At 45.6% G+C, this 17378-nt stretch overlaps 1 protein-coding gene across 2 annotated transcripts in view; it reads left to right on the top strand.

Annotated features, from left to right (window-relative positions):
- cpne2 (copine II) overlaps positions 1–17378 on the top strand; it is a 58793-nt gene that overhangs the window by 22318 nt on the left and 19097 nt on the right. For both annotated transcript variants that reach the window (XM_061772619.1, XM_061772618.1), the window contains exon 10: positions 12446–12579. In XM_061772619.1, coding sequence (XP_061628603.1) covers positions 12446–12579 — 134 coding nt within the window. The remainder of the gene's footprint in view (positions 1–12445; positions 12580–17378) is intronic.

The following is a 17378-nucleotide window of genomic DNA, read 5'->3' as shown; positions in this document are numbered from 1 at the left end:
AATCGGTGAAGATGCCTCATTCATTTGCTGCTAGGAAATATACCAAGCCAGATTGCAGAGGATTAAGACTGAACAATGACATTGTATTTGGCCACGATAACATAATTTTGCAAATAGTATTTGTTGTCTGTGTGGGTAATACTGTACTATGAAGTGCTGTATGTGCATAATGCGGTGAATTCACAGGATGTAACCAGCCTCCTCACAAAGAGTAATGACTGATTGTTTTTGGTTACCTAGCTAACTTTTATCATACTTTTCAAGTTTCCCAAAGATAAATGACTGAGAAAGCAGTGGCAAACAGCTGTCAGAAGGGTAGGCTTTTCTTCTAGTCCATGTCCAGTAATGGGCAATATGTCCTGGAGGTGGTGCTCGATGGGGAGCACCTGGTGGCCACGCATGCACCATTGGCAGGGCACATTCCGAAGAGGCAACCTTTCCATGGGCTCACTACCTGGAAGAGCGGCCAAGGGGGTTCGGTGCTTCAAGAGCTGCGTGGCGGCCGAAGGCGGGGACCTTGGTGGTCTCAACCCTGACTACAAAAACTGGCTCTTGGGACATGGAATGTCATGTCTCTGGCAGAGAAGCAGCCTGAGCATGTGTGCAAGATCAAGATGTTCGAGATAGTTGGGCTCGCCTTGACACACAGCCTGGGTTTAGGTACCACTCCTCGTGACAGTGTTTAGGCTCTCTTCCACTCTGGAGATGCCCCTGGTGTGAGGCGTAGAGCAGGCATGAGCATACAGTTGTGCTCATAAGTTTACATACCCTGGAAGAATTTATGATTTCTTGGCCATTTTTCAGAGAATATGAATGACAACACAAAAACGTTTCTTTCACTCATGGTTAGTGCTTGGGTGAAGACATTTATTTTCAAACAACTGTGTTTACTCTTTTTAAATCATAATGACAACAATGTACACAAATGACCCTGATCAAAAGTTTACATAACCCAGTTTTTAATACCGTGTATTGCCCCCTTCAACATCAATGACAGCTTGGAGTCTGTTGTGGTCGTTGTGGATGAGGCTATTTTCTCTGATGGTAAAGCTGCCCATTCTTCTTGGCAAAAGGCCTCCAGTTCTTGTAAATTCTTGGGCTGTCTTGTATGAACTGCACGCTTGAGATCTCCCCAGAATGGCTCAATGACATTGAGGTCAGGAGACTGAGATGGCCACTCCAGAACCTTCACTTTATTCTGCTGTAGCTAATGACAGGTCGACTTGGCTTTGTGTTTTTGGATAATTATCATGTGGGAATATCCAAGTACGTCCCATGCGCAGCTTCCGGGCTGATGAGTTTTCCTCTAGTATTTTTTGATAACATGCTGCATTCATCTTGCAGTTTCCCGTGCCTTTGTAGCTCACACATCCCCAAAACGTCAGTGATCCACCTCCATGTTTCACAGTAGGAATGGTGTACCTTTCATCATAGGCCTTGTTGAGTCCTCTCCAAATGTAACGTTTATGGTTGTGGCCAAAAAGTTAAATTTTGTTCTCATCACGCCAAATGATTTTGTTCTAGAGGTTTCGAGGCTTGTCTCTGTGCTGTTCGGCATATTGTATTTTTTTTTTTTTGTGGCATTAGTGTAGTAATGGCTTTCTTCTGGCGACTCAACCATGCAACCTGCTTTTCTTCAAGTACCTCCTTATTGTGCATCTTGAAACATCCACACAGAGTCCTGTATTTCAGGTGAAGTCATCTGTGGGTTTTTCTTTGCATCTCGAACAATTTTCCTGGCCATTGTGGCAGAAATTTTTGTTGGTCGACCTGATCGTGGTTTGATTTCAACAGAATCTCTCATTTTCCACTTCTTAATTAGAGTTTGAACACTGCTGATTGGCCTTCTCAGTTCCTTGGATATCTTCTTATATCCCTTTCCTATTTTATACAGTTCAATTATCTTTTCTTGCAGATAGTTTGACAATTATTTTGCTTTACCCACGACTCAGAATCCAGAGATGTCAGTGCAAGTGTTTGTCAGGAGCCCAGAAACTCACTGAACCTTTATACACACACTGATTACAAGCAGACAGATGTTACCTTCAGTAGCCCATCCATCCATCCATTTTCTGAGCCGCTTCTCCACACTTGGGTCACGGGCGTGCTGGAGCCTATCCCAGCTATCATCAGGCAAGAGGCGGGGTACACCCTGAACTGGTTGCCAGCCAATCGCAGGGCACAAACAAACAAACATTCACACTCACATTCACACCTACGGGCAATTTAGAGTTGTCAATTAACCTACCATGCATGTTTTTGGGATGTGGGAGGAAACTGGAGCGCCCGGAGAAAACCCATGCAGGCATGGGGAGAATATGCAAACTCTACACAGGCGGGGCCGGGGATTGAACCCCAGTCCTCAGAACTGTGAGGCAGACGCTCTAACGAGTCGCTCACCGTCAGGCTCAGGCCCTTTAGTAGCCATTCAAACCCATTTGTGTCAAATTATGTGCATGTTATCAGGCCAAAATCTCAAGGGTATGTAAACTTTTGATCAGGGTCATTTGTGTAATTTCTGTTGTCATTATGATTTAAAAAGAGTAAACACAGTTGTTTGATAATAAATGGCTTCACCCAAGCGCTAACCATGAGTGAAGGTTTTTGTGTTATCATTCATACTCTCTGAAAAATGCCCAAGAAATCATAAATTCTGCCAGGGTATGTAAACTTATGAACACAATTGTACTTATTGCCCCCCAGCTGAACCCCAGTACGCCTGTACTGTGGGGTTCACCCCGGTTGATGAGATGGTAGCCTCCATACGACTTGGGGGGGATGTGTCCTGACTGTTGTTTATCCTATGCACCAAACAGCAGCTCAGAGTACTCACCCTTTTGAGTCCTTAGAGTGGGTGCTGGAGAAAACTCCCAGTGGGGACTCTCTTGTCCTGCTGGGGGTCTTCAATGCTCTAGTGGGCAATGACAGTGAGACCTGGAAGTGATTGAGAGGAATGGCCCCCCTGACCTGTCCAGGTGGACCATGGTTTGTGCAGAGCGGTGGCTGTGGCCGTAAGGTGGTCGCTGCCTGTCATGGCGGAAATCACTAAACCCGCTGGTGGATCCCAGCAGTGACAGATGCCATTAAGCTGAAGAAGTCCCAGATGGTCTTTTTGGCCTGTAGGACTCCAAAGGCAACTGATGGGTGGACAGGCAAAGCGGAATGCAGCTTAGGTGGTCGCTGAGGCAACAACCCAGGCATGGGAGGAGTTCAGTGAGGCTTTGAGAAGGTCTTCCCGATGGCTTTGAGGAAATTCTGGTCCACAAGCAGTGCACCAACACTTTGTGTAGTGGAGATTGAGTGCTGCTCACTTGGTATGTTGTGAGTCGGTGGGAAGAAAACTTTGAAGACCTCCTCACTACACTGACGCACCTTCCTATGAGGCACCGAAGTCTAGGGACTCTGGAGGTAGACTCTCCTATCTTTGGGGTTGAGGTCACCGAGATGGTTAAAAAGCTACTCGATGGCAGGGCCCCGGGAGTGGATGAGATCCGCCCTGGGTTCTTAAAGCCTCTGCATGTTGTGGGGCTGTCCTGGTTGACATGCCTCTGCAGAATCGCAAGGACATTGGGGACAGTGCTTCTGGATTGGCAGACTGGGTAGTGGTCCCCATTTCTAAGGCATCATAGGGTGTGTTCCTCCTCGAGGGGGAGAGGCAGAGGAGGATCCATTGGGAAATTGAATCTTAGATTCAGGAGAAGCAGTGTGTTTTTTTCGTCTTGGCCGTGGAAAGGTAGACCAGCTCTATACCTTTACCTTTTTTCTTGGATCTACTTGCCAGCGGAGTGGCTGCGCTCTATGGCGCATGGAGGAGGGGCGAGGACCTCGCCATAGAGGGAAGCATGCCGGAGTGCAAGTTAAGCTACGACAGCGAGGATTTCGAACGAAGCTTCCGTCAATTCACCTCGCAAATCGCAAGTCTTCCCAAGAAAATAGGTTTGAGCTTCATCTTCTCACAAAGACCAGTAAAGACTTTGCTCGTTCTGCCGTCCTCTGCTTCACGAAGACTTGGCTTTGTGAATGCATCCCCGACAGCGCCGTACAGTTGCCCAGCTTCCAACTTCACTGAGCGTACCATGAAACGGAATTATTTGGGAAAACAAAAGGTGGCGGAATATCCTTCTATATCAAAGAAAAATTGTGTACTGATGTCGCAGAGCTCGGCATACACTGAAGCCCAGACTTGGAGTCACTGTTTTTGAACTGTAGGTCATTCTACTAATCGCGTGAGCTTGCTTCATTCATACTCGCCGGTGTTTTCATCCCCCCAGGCTAACACGAATGCCTGCAAAAGCTGGCCAACCAGTCAACTTGAAAAAACCCACTCAGATTCACCCTTCATTATTCTTGGGACTTTAACACAAAACAACCACAAACTAAATAAAGGCAGTACATTGACCGTCCCACAAGGGAAAACAACATTCTAGACCACACTGTAGGACTCGTACCATGCTGTTCCCCATGCAGCTTTGGGCTTGTCTGATCACTGTTTAATTTACTTAATACCAGCATCCAGGCCCAAACTTAAATGTGTGAAGCCTGTTTTGAAAACAGTGAAGAAGTGGACCAATGAAGCAAAGATGGAACTTCAAGACTGTTTAGACTACACAGATTGGAGTGTCTTTTAAACTTCAACTGGCAGCTCGGATGAATATACGGACAACATTACATCCTATATCAACTTCTGTGAAGATGTACGTGTACCAAAAAAGACATTTCGCACACTCAACAACAAGCCATGGTTCACTGCTAAACTTCGCCAACTTCACCAGGCTAAAGAGGACGCCTATCGGAGTGGGGACAGAGCCCTGTACAATCAGGCCAGAAACCACCTGACAAAAGAAACCAACATTGCAAAGAGAAATTATGCAGAAAAACTGGGAAAAAAAAGTTTTTTGCTAACGACTGCGTCAGTTTGGTGAGGATTACAACTGCTAATCAACTACAAGCGATCATCCCACCACGCGAAGAACAATAAAGGAATGCCTGACAACTTGAATACCTTCTACTGCAGATTTGAAAGGGACACTTTCATAACCCACACCCACCCTGCCGCACACCGAAGACCACATCACTCTTCTGACTCGCCATTCTGCATTGACCATTCACAAACAGGACTGTGTCTTTAAACAACAAAAGATTAACAAAACGGCAGGCCCAGTGAGTGTGTCCCCCTCTTACCTTAAAGTTTGCGCGGACCAGCTCGCTCCAGTTTTCACACAGATTTTTAATAGATCTTAGGAACTGTGTGAAGTCCCATCCTGCCTCAAACGCTCCACCATCATCCTAGTCCACAAGAAACCTGCAATCTTGGGCCTAAATGACTACAGGCCTGTCGCCCTGACATCTGTGGTCATGAAGTCCTTTGAATGCCTCGTGCTGGACCACCTCCAAGCTCCTTCAGCTCAGCATCTCACTTGCCATCTGCCAGTGGATTTACAGCATCTTGATGGGTAGGACACAGCAGCTGAGGCTGAAGGACGCCACCTCATCCACACGCACCATCAGCCCCTGGAGGATGTGACCTCTTTCCTCTGCTCTTCTCTCTCTCTCCACGAACGACTGCACCACAACGCACCCAGCTGTCAAACTCCTGAAGTTTGCAGACGACACCAGTCATCAGCCTCATCAAAGACAGTGACAAGTATGCGTATTGACAGGAAGTGGAGCGGCTGGAGCTTTGGTGCGGCCAACACAACCTGGAGCTTAACACACTTAAGATGGTAGAGATGATCGTGGACTTCAGGAAACATCCTTTGGCACGGCTGATCCTCATGCTGTCCAACTGCCCTGTGTCAAACGTCGAACAAACATCGGTACCCACCTACCCACTCTTGAGGACATGCATGCTTCCAGAACAAAAACAAGGGCATGAAAAATCCTCCTGGTCACCACCTATTCCTGCTCCTTCCCTCAAATAGGCGCTATCGAACAATGCAAACTAAAACAATCAGACATTCCAACAGCTTCTTCCCTCTTGACATCAACATCAAACAGTTGACTTAAAATTTAATTGTAACATGCAACACTTCTACATTATTTCTACACTCACTGTTTTAATCACGCTGCACTATTTGCATACTGTCGTTAATTAGTACTGGCCACTTATGTGTTTGAAAATTAATTAAACTAATCAATTTCAGGAAACGACAAATGCCTTGTGTTTTTTGGACATAATTGGCAAATAAAGATGATTCTGATTCTGATTTGCACAATCATCACTGTACCAGATCATTGCACTACTAGTCACTTTAAATTGCTCTAAATTGCTAAAGGACTGCATCATTTGCACAATGCCATTATATCAGCATCACCACACTAGTGGTACACTATCATTGCTCAATGTAGCCTCAGTATTGCATCTCTACTTTTAGCAGATGTGAGTCTGTTGGCTTCATCTAGCCGCAATCTTCACCTTTCACTGGAGCGGTTCGCAGTTGAGCGTGAAGCGTTTGGGATGAGAATCAGCACCTCCAAATCTGAAAGCATGGTACTCAGCAAGAAAAGGGTGTGGAGTTCCCTCTCCAGGATGGGGATGAGATCCTGCCCCAAGTGGAGGAGCTCAATTATCTTGGGGTCTTGGTCAGGAGATCGACAGACGGATTGGTGCAGCGTCGGCAGTGATGCAGACTCTGTATTGGGCTGTCGTGGTGAAAAAGGAGCTAAGCCGAAAGGCGAAGCACTCAATGTCCCGATCGAGCTACTGGGTCGTGACTGAAAGAACAAAATTACAGATGTGGTACAAGCAGACAAAATGAGTTTCCTCCTTAGGGTGTCTCTGCCTCTCCCTTAGAAACCTGGTCATACAGGAGGGACTCAGTATAGAGCCGCTGCTCCTCAGCATTGGGAGGAGCCTGATGATGTGGCTCAGGCATCTGGTTAGGATACCTCCTGGACGCCACCATGGTGAGGTGTTCTGGGCATGTACCACCAAAAGAAGAAGATGACCCAGGACACGCTGGAAAAACTATGGCCCTGATTCAATATCCATTCATTAAACGTGCGTATGCATGTTTATTTATTTATTTGAAATTGTTTAACCAAGAAAGCCTCATTGAGATTAAAAACCTCCTTTACAAGAGTGTCCTGGTCCAAGACAAGTAGTCATGGAAGCAACATACAGGCAAACATAAACAATACAAAATATAAAACAGGCACATCATATCTAGTGAAATCTCAAGAGTTGCACTAATCTGTGATTCATCAATATGTTTGTACTTGTTTTTGGTGGCACTGGGCAAACAAATTTAGAACCTCTTCACACCATGCGTAAACACAAATAATGCAGAATGAGCTATTGAAAAAAACGTCAAACATCTTTTACCAAACATGCACAATGTACACTTCACATCGGTTGCAAATGATTACAATATGTTCAACTAACATATATTATTTGACTGTATTTAAAGAAAAGGGAGAAATTACGTCAGTTTGCCCCATTCTTAACATGTGCATCTGACACTTAAGTACCGGTACAATTTTCTAGTGTATTGGAACTAAAGTCGGCATGGTGACGACTAGTTAGCACATCTGCCTCATAGTTCTGAGGAACGGGGTTCAAATCCCGGCCTCACCTGTGTGGAGTTTGGATGTTCTCCCCGTTTCTTTGTGGGTTTTCTCCGGGTACTCCGGTTTCCTTCAACATCCCCAAAACATGCATAGGTTAATTGAAGACTCTAAATTGCCCGTAGGTCTGAATGTGGGTGCGAATTATACAAATGTATTTAAATTTAAATTTATTTATAAAAACAATAACCGTCACAATAATAACTGAAACCAGGAATTTGCTAATGAGTTGACCAATGTGCTAAATAACGATGAAAAGGGAACCTGTCTTCACTTTTACTATCGTTCTGTTCAAGTGCTTGAACAGTATGTGCATGTATGTGCGTGCCCCCTGTTGCAGGTGTCCACTGAGCAGGAAATGTTTGTTCCAAGGCTTCAATATTCTTTCTAATCCCTATGATAATCAGAATTATATACAATGTATTTTTCTGTGCTTCTGCATGTGCAAATGTGATGTAAGTTGATCGATTGTGACTTAACTCCAATTGGCATGGCTCAGATATTTTTTTTGTTGCTTTCACTGTTAATTTCATGAGCTTTATCAACTGCAAATGCCCATTTGCTTTGTTATATTTATTCCTTACTATGTATTGAAAATTGGCCGGCACGCAGGTGTCATGAATTTGGCGGTGATTTTGTGTATATGATCAACTTGGGAGATATTCTCCCTCATGCTTAAGTCAGAAAAGGCGCACAGCTCCGCTCTTTTCCCTCTGCCCCCATTCTGCTGTCCACTTAAGTCTATCACTTGCAAGTCTTCTGGCCATGTGTGCGCTTTGGGTGGGGTAACCCTAAAATGTGGGCGTTCCCTCTCATATCTGGCCTTGTGCGTATTCTGCCCAAGACTTAAGCGGGTTTCCTCTAGCACCACGGGAAAGCGAAACATCATATTGCTTGTTTTGATTCGCTCGCATGCTCCAAGCCTCCGATAGCTGCTGCTGGCAGCCCGGCGGCAGACTCAGCATACTGACGGACACCTGGCCCATTGCCGACTGCACAACGGCCGCAATGTGTCCTGACCGGCGGAACGTCAACATATCATGCCATTTTCATTAATTAATTTTCATGCACGTGCTGGGCGCGGCATTTTTGTTTCAAACATCTTGCACGGTGGCTTTGGAGTTTGTCTGAAAGCGCCGCTTAAAACAAATGCAGTCATCTTGAGGGCGTGATGGTGTGTTAGATATGGAATCAGTCTTGATGTTCCTTTAACCATCACAGAATTACATAATGCATTAAAAAATATGCAATCGGGACGAGTGCTTGGCCCGGACGGAATCTCCGTCGAATTCAAACATTTCTGGCCAATACTAGCGCCTCTATTTTTCAGAACATTCAAGGAGATAAACAATCAAGGAGACTCATTTTTACATTGGATAGCAACATTATTCAACTTGCCAAAAGTGAGAGTCACCACAAATAGGATTACATCACAAAGTTTTACTTTACAAAGAGGACCCAGACAAGGCTGTACACTCTCACCAATGCTATTAAGATAGAACTTCAAAACTGTCGAGACTGCACAGACTCAGGGGTCTTTGAAAATTCAGCTGGCAGCCTGGATGAATATACGCACACTGTCACATCCTATATCAGTTTCTGTGAAGAGGTGTGTGTACCAACAAAGTCATTTCGCACGTTCAGTAACAACAAACCGTGGTTCACTGCCAAACTTAAGCAACTTTGCCAGGCTAAAGAGGACGCATAGTGGGGATATGGCTCTGTATCATCGCGCTAGAAACCAGCTGACTAAAGAAATTAACATTGCAAAAAAAATTATGCATTTTAGTTAGAAAAACAGTTTACCGCTAACGACTCTAAATCAGTCTGGCATGCATTACAATCACTAACCAATTACAAGCGACCAACTCCTCAAGCTGACAACAATAAAAGACTAGCCGATGACTTGAACACCTTCTACTACAGATTTGAAAAGGACACTTTCACACCCCACACCCACCCAGCCGCACCACTGACCACAATCACACCTCTGACATCTACGTTGACCATCCACGAACAGGATGTGAGACGCATCTTCAAACAACAAAAGATTAACGAAGCGGCAGGCCCAGACTTTGTGTCCTCATCCTTCCTCAAAGTGTGCGCGGATCAGCTCGCTCCAGTCTTCACACAGATGTTCAATAGATCTCTGGAACTGTGCGAAGTACAATCCTGTTTACAACGCTCCACCATCATCCCAGTCCCAGAGAAACCGGCAATCTCAGGTCTGAATGACTACAGGCCTGTCACCCTGACATCGGTGGTCATAAATCCTTTGAACGCCACATGCCCCTGCTGGGCCCCCTGCAGTTTGCCCACCGAGCAAACAGGTCGGCGGATGATGCAGTCAACATGGGACTGCACTTCATCCTAGAACACCTTGATGGCGCGGGAACCTACGCAAGGATCCTGTTCGTGGACTTCAGCTCTCCCCAAACTCCTCTCCTCAAAGCTTCTCCAGCTCAGGGTCTCACCTGCCATCTGCCAGTGGATTTACAGCTTCCTGATGGGCAGGAAACAGAAGGTGAGGCTGGGGGACACTACCTCATCTACATGCACCGCCAGCAGAGGGGCGTCCCAAGGTTGTGTCCTCTCTCCACTGCTCTTCTCTCTCAACACAAACGACTGCATCCCAAGGCACGCGGCTGTCAAACTCCTGAAGTTTGCAGACGACACCACAGTCATCGGCCTCATCAAAAACGGTGAAGAGTCTGCATATCGACAGGAAGTTGAGCGGCTGGAGGTGTGGTGTGGCCGACACAACCTGAAGCTGAACACGCTCAAGACTAGAGATGATCATGGACTTCAGGAGGCATCCTTCGCCACAGCTGCTCCTTAAGCTGTCCAACTGCCTTGTGTCAACCGTCGAGACCTTCAAGTTCCTGGGAATTACACTCTCTCAGGACCTGAAGTGGGAGATCGACATCAACTCCATCCTCAAAACTCCATCACAGTCTGGTTTGGTGCTGCTACAAAAAAGGACAAACTCCGACTGCTACGGACAATGAAAACTGCTGAAAAGATTGTCAGTACCCCCCTACCCACCCTTGAGGACTTGCACGCTGCCAGAACTAAGACAAATACCAACAGTTGATAACGACTCGATCCATGTATGTTTACACTATTACCCGGTAACCAATACCCGGAAGCAGTAGCCTCTATTGCTTCCCAGAACCGGAAGTCATGGCCTCTCTTAATGCACAGCCCATTGGTAAATGTCTCCAACTCGTGTGTTCACCACACAGACCCATAAATGTGAAACAGAACATCAGCCCCACACAGAAAACTAAACATCTAACAGTCAATGCAGTGGGAAGGAGGGAAGTCCGGGGGTTTGTGTGAAGGCGGAGCTCGAAGGACAACCTCTCTGAGGGAGCTGGACCAGCTGAACTGGTACCCCAATATCCACACTAGCAGGCTTAAGCCGGTCTACAGCCACCTGCTCTGGCTTGCGCCCTAGTTACATACGACCAACCGTGAGGTCGACCGGTCGACCATCACCTTCCTGGAACAACACATCTCTCCTCAAGGGGCAGTATCACTCCCATCCAAGGTAGAGGCAGTCACTACTTTCTCACACACCTCATAGCGGTCCTCCTGTTGTAGTGGATGAAAACATATTTAGCTGATGGCGGGTCCTTGGAGATGTAGAACTGGAGAAGGCAGTGGGTGTGATGTCTGAATGGGAATGAAATTGCCCACAATACCCATAAACACAGTTCATTGAGAGGTCGCTGACCAGGGAACTACAGCAGTTGCAAGAAATTCCCTGAGGACACATAGAGACTGTCTGGACATGAGGTTAGCAGACAAGGCCAGGAGATCCTCCTTAGGGGTAAAGCGAAGGCCGAACATGGAAAGCCTTCAGCTCAGTCGGTGCCCGTGAGGCTAGCCACTTTGGAGACCAGGCCAAACTAATTTGGACCCCACCAGTTTAGTAGAGGCTTTAAAACCTGGGTGTGAGAGGCCATGGACAATGTCAAAAACCTGGCAGCTCCAGCCCACAGGTGCCATAGGCCTGAATGGTGGAGTCCACAGCTTGGTACACTGCCATAAAAACACAGTCAAGGTCCAAGTGAAAAGGATCCAGCTATCACTCGGGAGAGACTGATATTGCAGAAGGTGGTTGCTGCTGTGGACCAGACAATGGCTCAGTGGTCTTGGTCATGGTGAAAGTCTATGGCTGATGGTCAACAAAGGCTATGACATTTGTCAGCCCTCCAACAGAAATCTGAAGTGTGGACTGGTGAGAAAAATTACAAATAGCTCCATGGCAAAGGTACTGTACTTTGTTGTTGTTTGGAGCTTCTTGCTGAAAATGTGAGTGATTGCTAGGCACAGCGGACCCACTGTTCACAAATGTCTATTATGAAAGTAACTTTGGCAGTTTGAGATGGGTGGACCAGCACAGCAGTGTTATCCAAAGCATTCTTAGCAGTGGCAAAGGCCTCTGTCATCATCGGAGACCAGTCCACCACCTCTGCAGCCCTCTTGCCATGCAAGGCGTTGTACATGAGGCATATTAAGGGGGCTGCGTGGGGCAGGAAATGGTTGTAGAAGTTCCATGCCCAGGAACATCTGCAGGGACTTCATGTTGTGTGAGTGTGGGAAACTAGAGACGTCCGCTACCTTGTATTGGAGCGTTAGAGCCTCTTGCCGAGTGAAGTGATAAGTGGTGGTCTAGGAAGGTGACATATGAGAACCCGAAAAGCACTTGGGTAGGATGAGGCCAGAGACGCGCAAGGAGCGCCCGGTAAGTAGATCAGGTTCCATTTCAGCTTGCATGTTTAATCAAGTTTGCGTCTATTTTTGCAAACGCTAAGCTCTAGTAAATTAGACTCAAAGATTGAATTATTTCACTTTTTTGGTTTTTCCATAGGTTGGTATAGACTTCACAGCATCCAACGGGAACCCTAGAGAGCCTTCTTCCCTCCATTACATTAACCCACTGGGAAGCAATGAGTATCTTGCTGCTATCTTAGCTGTTGGACAAATCATACAGGACTATGACACGTGAGTATATAATGAGGGCAGCTACAATATTAATTGAGATGTCTGATGGAATGTGGATCATGTTTTTATAATGGCCAAGATAAAATAAACTAGTAAACACTCCTGGAATGATTGCATGAAATGGGCTTGAAAGCCAACAGTCTTTTGGAATCAGAGTGTCTCCATAAACATCCAGGTGACACCTCAATGTTTTATTATAATTATTTTTTTTTTTTAACCATTTATGATTTTCAACAATGACAGCCTGTTGTGTAATCTTCATGCATCATTGTGGGCTATGTAAAAGTATTAAAACTGTTTAATTCATTGCCTTATATCAAACTTAATTATCTCCACTAATGTAAGTGGCCTCCTTAAACCGCCACCATACCAAATGATCCTAGGTTGTCGGAGGCTGCATCCCCCCATAGGGTCAGCCAGTGCAAACATGTCCTGGGTAAAAGAACAAACAAAGCACAGCTCTAAACCCCTTATGATGAAGGCAATATTTGGAACCTAGTTTCCCCTGCTCGGACACAGGGCACTGGGGCCCCCCCCTCTGGAGCCAGGCCTAAAGGTGGACCTCAATAGTGGGCCTGCCTGCAACCATGGGTCCTGGTCGGGCCCAGTCTGGAGAGAGAATGTTGGAGGGCCTATGTGAGGGCCAAGAGGGTTGGTTGAATAGAGAGCTGGGGAACAATGTGGGAGGGCCTATGTGAGGGCCAAGAGGGTTGGTTGAATAGAGAGCTGGGCGATGGCTGATGGCGGGCCAATCCTCTGAGGACGTGAAATATTATTTTTAATAATATATATTATTACCTTTCTAGCACGAAAGGATACTGAGTTGCTGTGCGAGGTCGAGAAGTTCTGACGAGTTATAGTTCGGGTAGCCTCGACACATGGCTTGGGCCCACTCACCAGTCCTCTTGAAAGGGTTTGGACTTTCTGCCACACCGGAATTGCCCAAGGTGAAAGGCACAGAGCAGGTGTCGTCATACCTTATGCTCTCCAGCTCGGTGCCTGTATGGTGGGGTTTACCCTGGTTGATGAGAGCATAGCCTCCCAAAGTCTTCGGGTGGTGTGACGGGGTTTGTTCACATGCACCAAACTCAAACTCAGAGTACCCACCATTTTTGGAGTCCCTGGAGAGTAATCCCACTGGGGATTCTCTTGTTCTGCTGGGGGACTTCAATGCCAACCAGTCTTGTGTTTTGTGGACTTGGAGAAGGCATTCGACCATCTTCCCCTGTGGAGGGTGCTCCGGGAATATAGGGTACTGGAACCCCAAATAAGGGCTGATTGGTCCTTACATGACCGGTGTCAGAGTTTGGTCCTCATTGCCGGCAATAAGTCAAATGTTTCCAGTGAGAGTTAGACTCCGCCAAGACAGCCCTTTGTCACCAATTCGGTTCATTACCTTTATGGGCAGAATTTGTAAGTGAGGTGTTGAGGGGGCCTCAGCATTGTCTCTCTGCTTTTTGCAGATGATGTGGTTCTGATAGCTTCATCAATCTGTGACCTTCAACTCTCGCTGGAGCGGTTTACAGCAGAATGTGAAGCGGCTGGGATGAAAATCAGCACCTCAAAATCTGAGACCATGGTTCTCAGTCAGAAAAGGGTGGAGTGCCCTCTCCAGGTCGGAAGAGATCCTGCCCCCCAGGTGGAGGAGTTCAAGTATATTGGGGTCTTGTTCACGAGAGAGGAAAGAATGGTGCGGGAGATCGACCTGCGGATCGGTGCAGCATCTGCAGTTTTGCGGAGTCTGTATTGGTCTGTCGTGGTGAAGAAAGAGCTGAGCCAAAAGGCAAAGCTCTCTATTTACCGGTTGATCTACGTTCCTACGCTCACCCATGGTCACGAGCTGTGGGTCGTGACTGAAAGAACAAGAACGCGGATACATGCGGCCAAAATGAGTTTCCTCCCTTAGAGATAGGGTGAGGAGCTTGGTCATCCGGGAGGGGCTCAGAGTCGAGCCACTGCTCCTCTGCATCGAGAGGCGCCAGATGAGGTGGCTCAGGCATCTGACTAGGATGCCCCCCTGTACACCTCCCTGGTGAGGTGTTCCGGGCACGTCCCGCCGGGAGGAGGCCCCAGGGATGATCCAGGACACGCTGGTGTGACTACGTCTTTCGGCTGGCCTGGGAACACCTCGGGATTCCCCCAGAGCTGGATGAAGTGGCTGGGGAGAGGAAAGTCTGGGCTTCCCTGCTTAAGCCGCAATCCGACCTCAGATAAGATGAAGAAAATGGATGGATGGAAGAATAGCAATCACTGGAGATGAACAGAAAATCCTTACCTTCTGATGACTGTTGTCCACTTCTTTCTCAGCCCTTTATGTTTGGGAAAGTATGTATGAGAAAGTTTAGCTAAGCAGCAAACAACAAGTAGTACTTTTTGGACAATTAAATAGGAAAACAACTTCGTTTGGAGGCTGGTTTGACAACCGGAATTCACAGTATTATACACACACAGTACTAATAGTACAGTATTACCCAATAGTCAGCAGATTCTACAGTATTGCCAAAGTCAGCAGATTCTACAGTATTGCCAAAATGCTGTTATAATGGCAAAATACAATCAAAAGTCAGTCTTAATCTCATGAGATTTGGCCTTGAGTGTAAAACAGTTGGTACATCTCTAACCAGCAAATTAATGCGGTATTTTACGGATCGCTCCAATTTGAAACATTCATAATAGTGGCGATGTTAACATACAATTCAGAAAATGAGGTCTCTGTATGGATTTATCTCTCTGACATTCACAACAATGAAACAACAGATTTGGAGAAGGGAGATATTCCACATCCATGGCCTTATTCACAAGAATGTTTTGATGTCAGCTACAAGAGTGAGTCATAGCAAATATGCCGTGTCTTGTGAAAACCTACCCAGTTCTTTTGGCTTTTAAAAATTATCAGACTAATCCGAAAAAGCAAACAAACATACAGGTACACATACAGGTTTCAGTAGTTATCATTATGATTTTGTTGTTTTGTATTGCTGTTGCAGGACATTATCAGTATAGTGCTGATTACCCTATCAGAATTTAGCTTGCAGAAAAGTATCCAGTGACTTTTTTTTTTGTGTTACTTATATGATTGTATATAATCAACAGTAAAAATGAATATTTACTTTCCTATGCAAGCGCAGTGTATGTACTTCTTACATTTTACTTAAATAAAAGAGTTGAATATGTACTACTACTTTCACCAGAATCTTTTTTTCTAGTATCCGTACAATTATCAGAATATTCTATCAATTGGTCCAAATCAACAATGCTCCCTATAACGACTAACTCATGGAATCCTGCGGACCAAAATCCAAACTTTCCTATTCCGACAGGGAATATCAAATATCTAGCCATTTTAATATCTCAGCAAAATTTATAGAGCACATCACAAATCACGTACTTCTACTGGAAAAATTTGTGATGATTTAAAACTGAATCACCTAACTATCTCACTTGTAGGGCGTATAGCTACAGTAAAAATTAAAATGTTACCTCAATCTAACTATTTGTTTTCAATAATCCAATTCAAAACCATGTTAAAGTGGTTCCAAATGCCAGACTGCCATTTTAGAATTTTACTCTAAAATAAGAAAAATAGATTTAGCCTAGCTACCCTCCATAAAAGTAAGAAAGAAGGGGGACTTGACACACCCAACTTCAAACACTATTACTTAGCTAGCCAAATACATCCATCCATCCATCCATTTTCTGAGCCGCTTCTCCTCACTAGGGTCGCGGGCGTGCTGGAGCCTATCCCAGCTGTCATCGGGCAGGAGGCGGGGTACACCCTGAACTGGTTGCCAGCCAATTGCAGGGCACATAGGAACAAACAACCATCCACACTCACAGTCATGCCTACGGGCAATTTAGAGTCTCCAATTCATGCATGTTTTTGGGATGTGGGAGGAAACCGGAGTGCCCGGAGAAAACCCACGCAGGCACGGGGAGAACATGCAAACTCCACACAGGCGGGGCCAGGGATTGAACCCGGGTCCTCAGAACTGTGAGGCTGACGCTCTAACCAGTCGCCCACCGTGCCGCCTAGCCAAATACAGTACCTCATTAAATGGTTACATCCAAATATTGAACAACAACCTTGGCTGGAATTAGAACAGATAGACTGCAATAGCACCAAACTTTCAGAGCTCCCATTTATCCGCACAAATCTGAAACGCCACAGTTGTTTTAAGAATATGATTACTGCAGCCACTTTATCATCTTGGTGGGAAAAATCTCAGTCAGCACCATATCATTCCTCCCCAATCTGGCACAATCCCGATTTTGAGATTAACAAAATACCCCTATACTGCAGCACATGGGAACAAAGAGGAACTGATCACCTACATCACTTATTCATAAATAATGCATTCATGTCATGTAAAAGTATATTCCAAGAATTTCAAATTAGAGGTGGAAGAACAGCCATCCTAAAAAAGATTCCCAACACACGTGAATAATTTAGAACTACGTGTTTTTGTTCAGGAAATAGTGGAACTGCTCTCACAAAACAAAAAAACTCCTTTCAAAAGTATACAAATTAATCTCATGTACTAATTCAATACACTTACCAATGGCAAAATGGGGAAAAGACCTCTCAGTGTCTACTGACAATGAATACTGGGCGTTACTCTGCAGAAATACATACTCACTGTCAAAAATTGTAATCTACAGTTTATCCAAGTTCAAAGTACTCAATAGATCACACATTACACAATATAGTATGCATAAAATGGGCTATTCAAAATCTAACATATGCCCTCGTTGTACTGAAAACACTCCAGACACTTATTTTCACATTCTTTGGCATTGTA

Source organism: Phyllopteryx taeniolatus, chromosome 5 (genome assembly GCF_024500385.1).
Source record: "Phyllopteryx taeniolatus isolate TA_2022b chromosome 5, UOR_Ptae_1.2, whole genome shotgun sequence".
In the NCBI taxonomy this organism is placed as follows: domain Eukaryota; kingdom Metazoa; phylum Chordata; class Actinopteri; order Syngnathiformes; family Syngnathidae; genus Phyllopteryx; species Phyllopteryx taeniolatus.
This window is presented reverse-complemented; position numbering and strand designations above follow the sequence as displayed.